The 17,023-nt window shown below is 39.1% G+C and overlaps 1 protein-coding gene across 4 annotated transcripts in view; it reads left to right on the top strand.

Moving 5' to 3' along the window:
* BRCA2 (BRCA2 DNA repair associated) overlaps window positions 1-16,904 on the top strand; it is a 38,154-nt gene extending 21,250 nt beyond the window's left edge. For 3 of the 4 annotated variants that reach the window (XM_042838970.1, XM_042838969.1, XM_042838968.1), the window contains exons 13-27: window positions 449-518; window positions 901-1,319; window positions 1,732-1,922; window positions 2,488-2,675; window positions 5,674-5,844; window positions 6,141-6,492; window positions 7,204-7,359; window positions 9,412-9,556; window positions 11,364-11,485; window positions 12,321-12,522; window positions 12,695-12,861; window positions 13,240-13,375; window positions 13,592-13,848; window positions 14,542-14,694; window positions 16,154-16,904. In XM_042838970.1, the coding sequence (XP_042694904.1) occupies window positions 449-518; window positions 901-1,319; window positions 1,732-1,922; window positions 2,488-2,675; window positions 5,674-5,844; window positions 6,141-6,492; window positions 7,204-7,359; window positions 9,412-9,556; window positions 11,364-11,485; window positions 12,321-12,522; window positions 12,695-12,861; window positions 13,240-13,375; window positions 13,592-13,848; window positions 14,542-14,694; window positions 16,154-16,717 (3,293 nt within the window). In that variant the 3' untranslated portion in view covers window positions 16,718-16,904. The remainder of the gene's footprint in view (window positions 1-448; window positions 519-900; window positions 1,320-1,731; window positions 1,923-2,487; window positions 2,676-5,673; window positions 5,845-6,140; window positions 6,493-7,203; window positions 7,360-9,411; window positions 9,557-11,363; window positions 11,486-12,320; window positions 12,523-12,694; window positions 12,862-13,239; window positions 13,376-13,591; window positions 13,849-14,541; window positions 14,695-16,153) is intronic. The other variant, XM_042838971.1, reaches the window with a different exon arrangement.
* The last annotated feature ends 119 nt before the right edge of the window (window positions 16,905-17,023 follow it).

Raw genomic sequence — 17,023 nt, 5'->3', positions numbered from 1 at the left:
TGAGAGCCCGTAGAAGTCTTCCAGTGCCTGATTTCTTGTGCCTTCACTTCCATTTTTTTTAAGCGTCTCTTTTAAAGGTCTTCCAGCGGTCTGTAACAACCTGTATTATCCTTTGCTTTGTCAGGGTAATTATATTGCTTATATCAAACAAATATTAGCAAAACAGCTCGAATCCTGAAGGAAGCTAGTCACTGAGATGATAAATAGAAATATTATTTCTAGTGGCAGTCAGATTATGAGACAGATCTGTACCTCGTTTTCTGTCAGATTCAGTAATATTGAAGACAACTGCTTTTTCTTTCTTTGTGGGGTTTATATTACTAAATGTAACAAATCTGTTTAAATCCAATCTGTCTGTGTTTGTAACATGAATATAGAAGAAATGTGCTGTAAATATCCATCCATGCAATGTACCACTTCTAACTTTTTTTTTCTAATTACCTTACAGGCATTTTCAAAGACAGAAGAAAATTTATGTACCATGTTCCTTTAAAACCAGTAACTTGTCAACCTTTTGGGTGAGAAACTTTTAATGTATTGTAGAGTTTTTCTAATGTAATTTCTTGCAAGTCCTTGTAACTTTAAAAAAAAAAAACATACAGTAGCAATTTGAAACCCAGTTTTCTTAAAGATTAATAATTTTATTTCAAAATAAATGTGTGAAATGACCATGCAACACATGTTGGTGCAGTAGACTGATGGGATGAGGAGCAAAGGTTACACTTCTATTTTTTTTTATTAGAAACAAATTAAGCATTCAATTTTTCAAAAAATTAAAAGGCTAAAACCTTGTCTTTTTATCAATCTGGTGTTGACAGTTACATTACTAAATTAAGACTGTTGAAATTGACAGGCATCTTTGTCAACATGCTGAAGCCTGTATCATGTTTTCATCTGCAGGACTACTAAGGAACGCCAAGAAGTCAGGAACCCTACACTTACTCTCCCTGATCAAGACTCGAAAGGATTTAAATCTATACCTGCTGTTTTTCAGCACTGTGCCCTACGGCAGTCTTCAAGTGGTGCTTCAGGACTTTTTACCCCACGTAAGGCCATGGCCAAGGAGAGTGAGGAAACAAGAAGTTTGTGCAAGCCAGGCAAAGCTGTTAAAACTTTTGTTCCGCCCTTCAAAACCAAGCTGACGCTTTCTACAGCTGAACAAGGCAGCAGCAAGAGATGTCACTCACCAATCGCAAACAGTGTGACGGAGCAGAGGGAATTAAATCAAATCCCAGTTGAACAAAATAGTGCTGAAGCTCAGGATCACCAGTCCTGCATCCTGCATGCTGTGGTCACTGACGCAGAAAATGACAATTCAGGTATTTTCAGATTTCCATCACTTACCTGTTGTGAATGCTAATTATCAGAATGCTAACCAGAGTTTATACAGAATGCGGAAAAATTGTTTTCGCACACTGTGTTTCAGTAACAAGTTTTAAACTATTTTATATTTCATCTGATATTTGATTTGATATACTTAAGATATTCTAAGAAGTCTGAAGACTAACCTTGCTATACTTCACTCACTTTTATAGAAGCTTTATTTATTCTGCTTTCTAGTGAAAGTGTAGGCCCAGCCATGCAAGTGGTTGATTCAGTCTTTTCAGAGGAAACAGTTCATATCTTTAGCTGTCTGACTTTCTCTTGCTTCTCTGAATCTACTTGTATGACTGCATCTCTTAATTTGATACGTACTGTAAGAGGGTTTTGATGAATTTCTTTTCTTTGCAGTTACAAGCAACATGATGGCAAATCTCCACTGTGCTAGAGATCTACAGGAAATGAGAATTAAAAAGAAATATAGGCAAAATGTTAGCCCACAGCCAGGCAGCCTTTACATCATTAAAACATCTGCAAGAAACAGAATCTCTTTGAAGACTGCAGTAGAAGAAGAAACACCCAGTTTTCATTCTACAGAGAAGGTATATGTGTTGATGATACCTTTTCGCTATGTCTTTGAAGGAGTGTGTTCCTTTAAAACTAGAAAACAAAAAAACTGTGTATCTTCAGTTTTGAGATAAGTATTTACAGTAACTCTTAAAACAGTTGCTACAGTTTTAAAATACTTCTGCATATCCACAGCTAAGAGGTATTGCAGATAATACGGATCAAAGCATCTCTGTAGTGTTAGAATCAAATGAGAGAAAGATCAACTAAGGAAAAAAATGAACCAGTGGTAGTTACTAGCAACTTCTAATCCCTAGGAAGAGCTGTCTTTAGATAACACATGGTTAAAATTCAAGCTCAGATAAGTCAATATCAAAAACCTTTTGGTACAGTGTTTTTTTAAAGTACAGTGTGATTTTCTGCTAAATAATTTGCATGAGTTCCTCCATTCTTCTTGGATTGCGCATAAAATGGTCATACAAAAGTTCTCCCAAGATCAGGGAGGTGTTTCAGGGGAGTTTAAATAGCATTACATATAAAAGATCTTAGTAGAATTCAACTGTATTGTCATTATTTTGTCCTTTTCATCTTTTTTTTCAGCTTTACGCATACGGTGTTTCAAAACATTGCATACAAGTTAACAGCACAAATGCAGAATCATTTCAGTTTCTCATCGAAGAATTTTTCAGTAAGGAGTATTTGTTAGCAGGAAATGGGATACAGCTTGCTGATGGAGGATGGCTGATACCTACAGACGAGGGAAAGGCTGGAAAAAAGGAATTTTACAGGTATTATTACTTATAAACTTGAGGCAAATTGGGATTCATTAGTTGTGATACTCATATCCCCTAGAAGAAGTCAAACGCTCACTACATTTTGACTGCATTTTCAGTACAACTCTTACTGGTTTGAATAAAGGTATTGTAGGTTTGTCAATTTGCTGTGTAGACTAATGTAGCCTCTTCAATTAGACTAATTAATCGGGGACTTGACTGACTGAGTCTTGAATACCTTCAGTGACAGCCTCTCTGGATCTCCCATGCTAGCTGATACTCGTGGTTTAGAAAAAGCCTTTTATCTGCAATTGGAATTTTGCATCTTCCAACTTGTCTGTTGCCTCTCATCCTGTTGTCATGTGCTTCTGAGAAGAGTCCATGCCTGCCTTCTGTGAATTCTCTGATCACGCAGTTACAGGCAGCAACAAAGTCTCTAACTTCTCTCTTAAATCCAAACCCAGCTTTCCTAGCCTTTCCTTGTGTGTCGTGTGCTCAGCCTCTGAGAGTACAAGGGTTCCAATCTTGGGGGGTTTGCTCTTCTAGTGTATCAGCATCTTTGTCCAGGTGAACCCAAAACTGGGTGCAGTACTTCATTCAGGTGTAGTCACTTCATTCAGGTGTAGTCCATCAAGTGCCAAAGAGAGGCAAAGGATCACTCCCTTTTGGGCTTCACTCTTAATAGCCCAGAACATGGCCATATTTCTTTACTGCAAGGACACCTGCTGCCTCCCAGTCATCATGTGGTTCACTGGGACCCTGGATCTTTTTCTGCAAAGCTGTCTCTTAGAGTCAGCATTGGTCTGTTAGTGTTGCATGGGGTTATTCCACTGCAGATGAAAGACTTTGCTCTTATTGAATTTCATGAAATCTCCATGAGTCTGTTTCTCCAGCTCATCCTAGTCCCTTTAAATAGCAAATCCCTGCATTGCCCTCCAGCTTATCATTCACTTCCCCCAAATGCAGTCATCTGCAAACTTGCTGCCATCATCTGGATTATTAGTGAAGGCACTGAAATACTTTGGTCCCTTTACTAATATCAGCTCTGCAAGTTCTGGAGTTTTAGTCCTTAAAGCATATTGTGGTTATTCCAAATGCCATAAGGCAAAGCTGATCTACCTACAGTTCCATTCTGCATCCTGTGGCATTGCCGTGGTCTTGCTGTTCCATTGGCAGCTGTGAAGCATGTAGCCATACACGCTGAAATAGTCACTTGCAGCAGAGTATGCAGAACTTGACCTAACTTGTGGCTTGCGGTTCTTCCTCCTTTGGCAAGTGTTCTGATACCAGCAATACAGTCCTAAGTTCAGCATTTTCTCCCCAGTGGTGGCATGAGTGTTGAAAGTTTGGTGGGCATACCTTGCTAGGTATATGCCAAAGCATTTATACTGGGTGGATAAAAGAGCGGCTGGGATGGTTGTCTGTGTACAGTTAGCGCAGGACTGCTCACCTACACATGAATGTTCTGGAGTTGCATGCATTTTAGAAAGTGCTCTGGTTGTTCTTTTCTCATGTGAAAATTGCTATTTTTAGGCCAACAAGCAACACCACTAATTAATAGGAGATGCAAGATTTTGTCATGAAGCAGTAGAACTCTGGGAGCAATGCACCCAGCTCTGGATTACTGTTCTTGCAATCAGTGCTTGGTCATGTTGGAGGTAATCGATTATTTTTACACTGCTTTCTTGTGAATGGGAAAGACATTAAAGCATTTGCACAAAACAAGTTATTATTAGATACACTAAAACTTGAAGTAGTCCAACTTCTTGTCCAGAGGAAGCTTGTCTTTATCCTTTCCACAGGTGCTCCTGGTTCTGTGCTCAGGTCATCTAATCCATCTAATGGAAGGCTTTCCCCACATTCCTTTTTCAGAAATAGAAAAGAGAAACCACCAATGTACCACTTACAGCAGAACAGCTAAGGCATTTTTGATGTCAGAGCCTCTCTGGGTATCAGTGTGGATATGACCCTGCAGCAAACAATTAGTAGAGGCTGTTCCACAAGCACTGCCTTCAGTTCCTGTATCTTTTCTGGGTTTGCTGTATGTTAAAACATATAGTTGAGAATAAATATTCACTGATTGCTCAGTTGAATCAGTCTCTTTATTCTTTTAAATATATTAACTGGATCTCCATCAACTTCCACATGCCTTTATTTAGTCATAAGTATTTAGAATCTTAACCTTGGGCTGAATTCTGTCTTCAATTCCTGAATTGCATCATTCCTTATAGAAGATCAGGGTATCTCCTAAAGCTTAAGACTGCCCATCTCTTCCACCTTGATAATTAATTTTATAGTCATACCTACTTCTTAACTTCCTGTATATTCACCTATTAAATTGCTTCTTTTCCTCATCCAACCACAACACCATTCCTTAAAATCTTGAGCCTTTCTGGCAGGTTGGAAGTCACTTTTTAGTTGGACTGTGCTGATCAGTTTAATGGCTTATTTGAATGGCTTGTCTAATTCCTTCTCCTTCAGTGAAATGAACTTCCTAGTGACTGGCAGAGTTGGAAAAGACAGTTTTCCAAGCCAACTAGCACAGTTCATGGTGGTACAGCTTGAAATCAATGCCATATAAAGCTCTGCTTAAGCCATTGCATGGAGAGAAGGAAATACTTCAGTAGCAGTGAAATGTTATGTTGGGGATCCAGTGAAACAAGCAAGGGACATTCCAGGGCTGAAAGAGAGTAGAGCACACCTCTGTCCTTCTGTGCTATGAGCATAAATACAGGAATGAGAGAAGGCCTGCCCCTGGAGCTATTGGTAGGCTCCAGGGTCTGTTTCAAGAATGCATGCGTGTATATGCATGCATGCTGCCAAAGCTTTTAAGGGCAAAACAGTATTTAGACAATAACCACGCCAAACCATGGAATGTAACCTTCTTGTTTACTCTGTAATAAACATTCCTTTGTTAATGTTACCTGTGTGCATAAGCTGAATGCACTGCTAGGGAAAAATAGGCAAAACTGGCAACTGACTTCAGATTACTTTGTTAACTCCTTCTCTCCAGGGCTCTCTGCGATACTCCAGGTGTGGATCCCAAGCTAATAACAGAGGCCTGGGTGTACAATCATTATAGATGGATTGTATGGAAGCTGGCAGCCATGGAAGTGTCTTTTCCACACAAATTTGCTAACAGATGTTTGACGCCAGAAACAGTGCTGTTGCAGTTGAAATATAGGTAAGTGTGTAGAAACATACCTGGAGTTATAGTTTTGAGATTGTGTGCTTTTGTAGCTCATGATATTTTATAGTCTCTATGTCGCATTTAGTATTTATCACAATGTTGCAATTGTTGAAATTGTCTGTATTAGAAGTAATAACGCATGTTCTCTGAGAATGTTTAGATAACTTCAGTTTTTCTTCACTGGCACTTAATCACTGGATTAAATAATAGTTTGCAACAATTCATTTCATGGGAAAACGATGTGATGGATTTTGTTTCCTATGTTAGTGTCACGAATCCATTTTTTGTAGGTATGACTTGGAAATCGATAAAAGTAAGAGATCAGCAATCAAAAAAATAACAGAGAGAGATGATGCAGCAGGTAAAACACTTGTGCTGTGTATTTCTAAAATCCTATCACTGAACGCCGCTGTATCTCCTAGTAATAGTAATAACGGTACGGAATGTGAAAAAGCAGCAGCAATAATTGAAGTTACTGATGGCTGGTATGGGATTAGAGCTCTTCTGGATCCACCCCTCAAAGCTTTCTTACATAGAAGAAGGCTGGCTGTTGGTCAGAAGATCATAGTGCATGGAGCAGAACTTACTGGCTCTCCAAATGGATGTACGCCACTGGAAGCCCCAGATTCCCTTATGCTAAAGGTAAACCAAAATACTAAGTTCAGCTTGATTGGATATGCCTGAAAGATGCAATGTGCTATTTATTTGAGCCATGCTGTGAACTGGATGGGCTTTTGTAAACATAAAAGTTTTTGTCTGGATTTTAATAACCCAGTTTGTAAGACACGAGGTAGTTAATGCATACTAGTCAGTAGACTTGGAAGAGAAGTTAATAGTATAAAAAATCAGTAGTATACAAGTACTTTTTTTCTTTTAAGTTATATAAGATTCTGTTCAATTTTGATGCATGTTTTGTCAGTTTCAGCTTCCTAGTATGGTTAAGCATTAGGTTGAGGAAAATACTCATCCATCATAAATAAAGTGTAAGGTGAGGGAGAATGTAGGGTGAAAACAGCTTGTGGGAGGATGGGCTTGGGTAGGGAAGACTTAACTTGTTTGAGGGTTATCAAAGTGCTCTCTGAAGTTGCAGCATAAAAATGCTTCTCCTCTTGTATAAGAGAATGGTGTATCTCAGAGGTGCTCGTTTCCTAGATAATTAGAACTCATGAGACTTTTAGTACTTGTTTAAAATTAGCTGTTCAATGCAAAAAGAAGTCCTGAAATTAAAATCCAGTACGTTCAGATGTAAAAATGAGAGAGGTCAGTGTAAAAATAGCCATTAATTTAAATGTCATAAGCTGGAGTTCCTTTTGACCCATCCATGCCAGTTCATTCAGCACTTGATGTGTTCAGATCGCAGCCAACAGCACGCGGTGCGCACGGTGGTACACAAAGCTGGGATTTCATCGGGACCCCAGGCCTTTTCCTTTGCCTCTGTCATCGCTTTACAGTGAGGGTGGTGCAGTGGGCTGCATTGATGTGGTTATCCAAAGAACTTACCCTATTCAGGTATGGTACAAGTATTTGATGAATCTGACATTAGATTTGTTATCTAATGGCTGGTTGCTTTATCATTCCTCAAATGTGACATAATGTGGACAGACAAAAAAGTGTAAGAAATTGTATCATGTGCGGCTGGAGAAGAATTGACTGGCAGTGTGAATGTTTTTAATTTTTCACTAGCGGTGTATCCTGTTCACTCAGTGTCTTCTGGTTCAGCTCAAAGAGCCAGAAATTACTGAACTTTATTTGTGTAATCTAAAAGGCAGAGTTTGTTTTAAAGGAGGAAAAAAACATGAGGAGTTTTAGCTCTGAGTAGAAATGTGAAATATGTTTGTTCCTCTTACTAACATATCTCTGCAGTGAAGTTAAATGTTGTTTAATCATTAGTAAGATTCTTTTTTAAATGTAGCCGGCTATATTGAGTAAGATCTATTGTTTGAAATACTACTGACATTACAATGGGAATATTGTATAAAATAGAATGAAGATGTTTTAGATAGAATCTGACCATATTTAGAGTTTGTGTGGATAGCAGTTGGTAACTACTTGCTTTTTATAACTGCCCAACTGCAAAAAGAAACTGTATTTTTCATGCTAAGTAGGCCTCTTCATGCTACCAGGTTAGCTGAGATACAGCTTGCAGATTTTGTTATCTTTTCTCAGAGAATGATACACCTGATACATGCCTGTAGCATTTTCTATGTTGCTTGACTTCTGAAATGTTTTATCACTACTGATGGATGTAGAATGAAGTCCACAAAGGATAATATAAAGGATAAAGCAATATTTGGCTTGAATAATTACCTTGATATTTAAATTATTATTTAAATGGAAGGAATTGCAACACTGACATGGACAACATTCTGGTAGAACTAACATTTATTTTGGTCCCAGAAAGGCAGCTGTAATCTCTTAACACTATCACAGCTAATGGCTTCCAGTTTGGGGAGAAAAGTGGTGCTTTGTTTTTCACTGTCTCCAGAGAATGACAAGCTGATACAGATTTCTTTTAAAACACTGAGAATCTTGCTCAGTCATACCAAATTATAGGAAGATTTGGGCTATCTGTCTCCCTTTGATTTGTGACTGCTGCACCCCTTGACACAAGAACTGTACTTAAAGCTATCGGACTAAATAACGCACAACGTATTAGGCGTGCAGTTAATGAGGCACACAGCTATTTCAATAGTTCACTGTCTCATAACAATCAGTCCTTCAGCCTTCCTTCTCCTACTCTTGCTATACTGTTGCTGCTTCTGTGTGCCCTGGAGCTGACCTGGCTGCTGTCCCACAGCTGGTTTAGTTCGCAAAATCTGGAGTAAGAAGGCAAAAACAAAAAAAGCAGCCCCACAAAAAAAAAAAAAATCACCCTCAGCTGTTTAATTAGCAAACTAATGTGATCTGGTAGACAGATAAGGACTAGAGCTAGTGCAGGGGAGAGGAAAAGCCAAGAGAGACCATTTTCACCAGCAGTGGCCTCCTGTGTTTGGCTCACCTGTCTCCTCAAACCATGCACTGACAGCATTAAAGCATGTGAGTTTTGGTAGCATGCTGAAGAAAGCTGTTATCCTGTGGAACCACTTCAAGCAGAAAATGTTTAAGGGCAGCTGCAGAACAGTATCACAGCTCTTTTGCAGCATCTAATCTAGCATGCTTCAGCAGTACAGTCAGTGATGAAACACAAATCAAGTAAAATGCAGTTCTGGTGTATTTTTTGAGCTCTGCGTTTGCTTTATATCTGAATGTATCTACAGATTGAATTCAGCTATCTTCTAAATTGCATAACTGATGCCTATTATTATTATCTATGATTTCTTCAGCTGTTAAATCACACAGGTTTGACTTCAACTCAGTTCTATCTCTATAAATTTAAGAGAAGATTTACCAGCTAATGCAATTGGTTTTTTTTGTTTTGTATTTGTTACACTAACAGAACTTATGAACTTGTTCACTTCTAAAACCCTTTTTGCTTAACAGTGATTATTGAAAAAAACCTAAATTAGGTTAATTTTTTTTTTTTAAAAAAGGTGGGGTTTTTTTTGAAATTTTGTATTTCAGTGGATGGAAAAGACATCAGCTGGCTCATACGTGTTTCGTAACAGCCGAGCTGAAGAAAGGGAAGCTGCCAAGCATGCAGAGAATCAGCAGAAGAAACTGGAAGCTCTGTTTGCACAAATTCAAGCAGAATTTGAAAAGCATGAAGGTAAAGCAGTCATTATTTCAGAATATATATTAAGAACACATAAACATTTTGGACGTTTGCAGATGAGTTTCAAGAAAATTGCAAAAACTTCTGGTGATAGAGAAATGGTGGTTGGGGTTTGGTTTCTGCAGAGGTTGTCTGTGTGTTGCATGGTTTGTTGTTCTTTTTATACTTCCTATGTCTTACAAAGCCACTTGCATGTTTTTTTCCCAACTTTGCAACTGCCTAGGTGACTCTTTGTGAACTTACTGGTCACTAAGCTACTAAAAAAAATTAGCATTGAGATAACATTTCGAAAATGGTACAAGATTGTAGAATTCATAACTGCACTTTCTTCAAAAAGCCAGCAGTGTTAATGTTTTGCCTAGAGGTGGGTTCTACTAAGGATGTATCTCAATCGGCTGAACACCAAGACTGAGCACTGAGCAATTTTTCTCACAAACTCTGTGGAGACTGTGGAGAGATACGGAGGTCAGTGGCATTAGTAAATGGGACAGATGTCCTGGTGAAACGGCATGAAAAAGCCTGAGGTATAAATGCCTTTATTGCCTTAGTTTTACCTAGCAACACAAGCCTTAAGGTACTCCACACTATGGAGGACAGGGAAAGGATTGGATGAAGGAAGATGTACCTTTGGTGAAAGAGGTTTGGTTAGAGAATACTAACCCAAGGGTCCACAGGCCCCCATGGAACGCTCACAAGTGTTGGGAGAGCTGATTGATGTTACTGTGGTGGTTGGGAGAGGTGTCTGAAGGCTGGAGGAAAGCAAATGTCTCCAATCTTCAAAAAGGATGGAAAGGAATACTCAGACAACTAACTGCACGCCAGTCAACCTGACCGTGATCCCTGAGGTTTTGGAGGAACTGATTTGGAAACCATTTCCAGCCAAGGGCAAGAAAGCAATAGGGAATAGTCAGCAGGGATTCAGCAGTAGGTAGTCACGACTGACCAACCTGATAACCTTCTATGATGAAATAACTGGCTTTACTAGTAGAGAAGCTGGGAGCAATAGATATTGTCTGCCTTGATTTCAGGAAGGCTTTTGATACTATTTCTATTAAGATCCTTCTAGATAAACTGATGAAGCATTAGGGGTGAGCAGACAATATGCAGTAGCCAGGCCCAGAGAGCAGGGATGAGTGACATGAAGTCTAGCTGGAGGACAGTTAACTAGTCATGTAGTTGTTGACCCCAGGGGTCAACACTGGGTACAGTCCAATTTAACATCTTTATTGTTGATCTAGATGATGGGACAGCATGCCTTCACCAGATGTGCATAAAAGGCCCTGGGGTCCTGGCAGGCATCAAATTGAACGTGAGCAAGCAATGTGCCCTATTGGCAAATAAAGGCTAACAGAGGAGTGCTGGCCAATGGATGTGATCCCTCCTTTTACCCAGAACTAGTGAGGCCACTAGATTTAGATCGCACAGTTCTATGATTCTATGAGTCTACTGTACTGAAGGAAATCATCAAAGATGAATCACAATTAATGGAGACAGTAATAGTTAATATAAAGAAGATAATTTGGCTTTTAGCTGGTGTCTCTGACACAGAATCATAGAATCATAGTGATTTGGGTTGAAAGAGACCTCTAAGATTGTCTAGTTCCACCCCCTCTGCCATAGGCAGGGACACCTCGCTCTAGACCAGCTTGCTCAAAGTCAGTCAATCTATCTGTCCATATATGAAAGTATTTTGTGGTTTTATTCTAGCAATGCCTACATACTATCATGCTTCCTACATAATTTTCCTTTGCTTTTGAAGTATGCTGGTTGTTGTACTCATGTAACAGATTTTTTTCAACAGAGAGAAACTGCACAAGAGCACCAAGATCGCGCGTAGTCACCAGGCAGCAAATCCATAATTTGCAAGATGGTGCAGAACTTTATGAAGCAATTCAGAATGCACCAGATCCCAGTTATATGGAGGTAACTGTACAGCGTACCTGGCTAATTTTGAAATATTTGTGGAATCATTTCCTATATATCTTTATATATTTAGTATCTCCTGCTAAAATCAACCACTAAATTACTCTTTCTTTTTGTCACCTTCTGAAATTTTCTACAGTACGCTTATTGCTAAGTAAATGAAGAGTTAGTTAAAAATTTGAAAAATATTTTAATGAAGTCTAGTTAAAATAGATGAATAATGTCTTAGATTGTAAAAGAGAAACTGTTTTCTCTTGATATATTGAAAGGACAATCATGTGTTTTTTATACCTTTACTAAATATTTGTAGGTGTGTAGTTCTTACTAGCTGTTAAAAATTAAATGCACACTTCTGCACGTCAAAATCCTTGACTGTCATAAAGCCATTATATAAAGCTGTGACTTAATTTGATAAAATGTTACGCTTATCTGTGGTGACGGTACCTGGATCATGGAGGGTTGGTCAGAACAGTAACACTCCCAGTGATTTCAGCAGAAATTCACTGTGTTAGCTCAGAGATAGCAGCCTGCTGTGATTCTTCTTCGTACAGAAATTCTTTGCAAAATGTCTTATTTGTTATTAAGCAGGCAGACATGCCTGTTGTATGAAATAATTCGCTTATGTTTTAAGCAAAAACATAATTGTCACTAATTACTACATAACAAGAGTATATAATGTAATGCAAAGACAACTGAGCATCAGCCAAGTACCAGTCAAGATTGGTGACCCAAGTTGTGTTAACAATACAGCATTTAAAGTCCCAGTAGTGTATCAGTTGGATTTTCTTGTATTAAAAAAAAAAAAAAAAGACAATACATTTTCTCTTGGTTACAGGGGTATCTCAGTGAGGATCAGTTAAAAGCTCTGAATGCTCACAAGCAGCTGATGAACGATAAAAAACAAACTCGGATACAGGAAGAATTCAAGAAGGCTGTAGAGTCTGCAGAACAGGAAAAACATGGTTGTTCCAAAAGAGATGTGTCTGCTGTATGGAAATTACTTGTAGTAGACTATAGAAAGCAAGAAAAACATAGAGGTTAGTACTTGGAAAATTATAAATAAGCTTTATTTATAATTTATCTGTACAGGAAACTGGCCAACATAACAGGCAGACTTGAGTGTTCTAGCTTGCATGTTGCAGTTTCCAGTTTTGTTTAAAAGCCTTTATATTAATATTGCACACCTAAATCCTAATCTGGCATTATTAGGAGTGATCCTGAGTATCTGGCGTCCACTGCTAGATGTGTGTTCACTGCTGAAGGAAGGCAGTCGGTACAGAATCTACCAGCTGTCAACATCACAGTCCAAAGGAAGATCAGACTCAACTAATGTACAGTTATCAGCAACAAAGAAAACTCAGTATCTACAACTATCAGTAAGTGCTTTAGTTGCATAAAGATGTATCATCAGAATCACAGAATCACAGAATCACCCGGGTTGGAAGGGACCTCAAGGATCATGTAGTTCCAACCCCCCTGCCTAGCAGGGCCACCAAACACACACATTCAGATCAGGTTGCCCAGGACCCCGTCCAACCTGGCCTTGAACACATCCAAGGACGGGGCATCCACAACCTCCCTGGGCAGCCCGTTCCAGGGCCTAACCACTCTCCTTGTAAAGAACTTCCCCCTAACATCCAACCTAAATCTTCCCTCCTCAACTTGGATCCATTTCCCCTAGTCCTGCTGTTGTCAGCCCTATTGTCAGTCAGGAAGCACTGCAGTCTGTGTAACAGTATGAGGGTTTATTTCAGGTCTCGCAGAAGATGCTGCTGCAGATTTTCTTTCCAAGAAAGGCTCTAAAATTCACCAGTTTGTTGGATCCTTCTTATCAGCCACCGTGTGCCGAAGTTGATGTAGTTGGAGTTGTAATATCTGTTAGCAGAACAGGTATGTTGTGGACCAAGCACGTTATCACTGAATAAGCACTAGATTCTTTATTGAAATAATCAAAGTTATCTTGGTGTTATACCTGCATCTCAATTCTGTTAAAACCAGGTCAGGTAACCCATCACCCTAATATGCAGGCAGGTAATTGTTTTCCTAAAGAAAATAATGTCTTCATTATTTGCTCAGAATTTAATTCTATTTTTTTCTTACTTTCAGGATTCCCTAACATGGTTTATTTATCTGATGAAAGCTATAATCTTGTGGCAGTAAAGATCTGGGCAGATCTCAGGCACTTTGCTATTGAAGATATCATTGTCCGCTGTTCGTTCGTTGCTGCAAGCAACCTTCAGTGGCAATCTGAATTCAGATCAGAAATTCCTGTGCTAGTGGCTGGAGATCTTTCTTCATTCTCAGCCAGCCCAAAGGAAAACCATCTTCAAGAGAAGTTTAATGAACTGCGAGGGATGATAGAGGTAAGCCTTCAGATTTTTAGTTGAATGATTAATTCTAGCTATTGCGGTGTTACGTTTGTCACCAAGAAGTCTGTTGGTACTAATAAAACTGAAGTAGTGCACATCGTGTTGAATTAGGGGGGATTTTGTTGGAGATGGAGTAAGATGTTAATGCACTTTGCCTGGAGGACTCTCTGTATCACCTATTGGATATCTTAACTGGTTTCATTTCCCCTCTCCCCGCCCCAGCTCAACACCACTGCCTTAAGCATGTGCTGCAGAATCCTCTGGCCAGCAAACCCATTTCACTTGTCCACAAGGAATCTGTCATGGGCTGTTGGACTCTTGCCTTTTTACAGTTCAAATTTACTGTCATGCTTAGTTGAACGCATTCAGTATCAACCAAAGAACTGTTGATTTTATTTATTCTTAATTTCAAATTTAGCTGTGCTAAAAAGATCATCTTGGTCATGCATTCTCACTTTATTGCACAGAGAATTTTACATACATATTTTTCTTGCAAACAGTAAAAGGAAGGTGTATTTTCTTCCATGGAAAATGCAGCAGACTTCTGAGTTGTTGATTGGATGTACAGTAAACTTCTGGTGGGAGCACAGCAAGAAAACAAAGCCTGACTATTTAGTATGTGAGCATGGAATACTTAGATAATCTTAGAAACAGCTGTTATGCACTGTAATATGTTCTGCTTTATAGAATGTGGACTCCTTTTGCTCTGATGCAGAAAGGAAATTGACAAATTTGCTTCAGAGAAATTGCTCACTTACACCCATTTTACCTAAAAGATGTGGTTTGGAATGCTTTTCTCCTTCCTGCAACTCAGGCCTTTATGCAGAGGATAAAAGTTCGGTAAGCTACTCATAATTAGTCTTGGTTTTATACTGCTATGACGTACACTAAGGATATAAGCAGGTTTTTTTACTGATGGTCTCTACTTTCAGACCACCCCACAGGGTCTCTTCAGAGCAATGCAAGCAGATCAGATGCAATGAAACCCTTGTGTGGGTTGGGACTGTTACTCAAAAAGAAATCCCTAGACTAGACTTCCTACAGGCAGTACATGGAAAATACCCTTCATGGCCTGTGTTTCAACAGCATATTTTAAACACTCTGAATTTTACATGAGGAAAATGAATCCTCCTTTCCCTGTGGATGGTTTATTGCTTCCTCAGTCCTATTGTGAAGATTATCTGACATATCTCCAAGTGAGTGGTCAGGCACTGGAACAGGCTGCCCAGGGAGGTGGTAGAGTCACCATCTGTGAAGGTGTTCAAGAAACATTTAGATGTTGTACTGATGGACGTGGTTTAGTGGGAAATGTTGGTGTAGGTGGGCGACTGGAATGGATGATCTTAGAGGTCTTTTCCAACTTCACTGATTCTGTGAGTCTGTGACATCACTGGGAGGAAAATTCTTCATCTGTAAATCTTTCTTCCATGTGTGCCCTTGTTCAGAGGACTTTTCTTCTAGATATCTCTATAGATGTAGGTATTTCATAGACTTGAGAGGGAAGAGGTATCACTTTGCAAATGTCTGCATTTCACAGCAGCACTACCAAAAACTGAGTAAAACACTAAGCTTCTTTTAAGGCTGCTGGAGACAGGTTGTTCCTCGTGTGCAGTGCTGAGTGCAGTCAGAATAAAAATATTTCCTCTCACTGGTTGTGAGGGAGGTGGAAACACAGTGATAAAAGGTCAATAAATGAGGACTAAGTAAGTTTGTAAGGCATCCCTTTCCAGTTCAGAGAAAGTGCTAATGTTTGATGCTGAAGCTTTAGTGGTATACATCAGTTTGTTAAATACACTGGCCAAATTGAAACAAATGAGCATTAAAGGTGTTTTTAAGCTATGCTCGTGTTTAAATGATTTGCTGTGTAGAAGCTATCCTGTGTGTGTGTGCTATTATCTTCATGGTTTTTGGTCTGTGTTCTGTCCCTTTTTCCTTCAAACCTTTTTCTTCATTCTTCCCTATTTATAACCTGTAGAGGATATTTCCAGTGCAGAATGCTCAGTTAACTCAATTTTATAGTGACCACTTTGAATTCTTACCATCTGGCACAGCAAAATTCCTCTCCATTGATCTCAGACATAGTGCAAATGTGCTGTCTTAGTGTGCATGCAAATGAACTCACCAGCTATCAACAGTTGAAAAAAAAACATCGGTCACTCTCAGAAGTTATCAAACCAAAGGTAACCCGGATATGAATTATACAGCAACTTTTGTATCCGTTTTTTCCCTGTTGTATGGAAGTAATTGAGGAAGATAATTGTTTTTTTATTCAACCTGAATTTTTTTTCTTTTTAACTAGATCTCTTCCAAAATTGAAATGAAGCATCCGAGTCCCTTGTCAGCTAGCACACCAAATACAAAGCTTTTCCCACAAGGCTCAGCAATAACGCCTTCATCTGCTGTAAGTAATGAGAACCATCCCAGAAACAGCAAAAAGAGAAAAGCAATGGACTTCCTTAGCTGCATACCTGCCCCTCCATCACTGACACCCATCTGTTCCATCATTTCTCCATCTGTAAAAAAGGCCTTTCGGCCTCCGCGAAGTTTGGGCTCACAGCACAGCAAGTTATCAAAAGAAACAAACCCAAATGCTGGTTGTGTCACCCCCGGTAGAAAACTGAGAGAAGCCATCCAGCTTTCTGATAACGACCTGGTTGCTGATGAAGAACTTGCAATGATTAATACACAAGCACTCATAAATACTGTACCAGAAGAAAAGAAGATGGATTGTGTAAATGAAGACAGTACGAGGGCTTCAAACTTATCTGGTGATATGAAGGCTAATTCATCTGGTGATACTTCATTCAAAAATAGTTCCAGATCTACTAAGGAAGCAAACAGGTTCGTTCAAAAGCAGCTCTGAAGGAGCTGATGCTCTCCAGAAGGACACAGAGGAACGTGAGGGTTCATTATCAATCCGCAGGGTGCTGCAAAGGCGCAGATCCCACAAATGCCACTAGGTGCACGTGTACAGTACTGTGTGTATTTCAGATTTAAATGTTTTTACTTTGTACATTAAAGCCTGATTGTAATAAAGTTACATTACAAAATTCATGAAATGCCTTTCATCTGCAAAGCAAATAATTTAGAGCTGAATGGCACAAATATGTAGCATACAATAGCATCGCTGTGGCTGAAGGTTTTATAACCTATTACTTTGATTCTAACT

Source organism: Centrocercus urophasianus, unplaced genomic scaffold, assembly GCF_019232065.1.
Source record: "Centrocercus urophasianus isolate 14NV4802_14NV808 unplaced genomic scaffold, USGS_Curo_1.0 seq_9, whole genome shotgun sequence".
Classification (NCBI taxonomy): Eukaryota; Metazoa; Chordata; class Aves; order Galliformes; family Phasianidae; genus Centrocercus; species Centrocercus urophasianus.
This window is presented reverse-complemented; position numbering and strand designations above follow the sequence as displayed.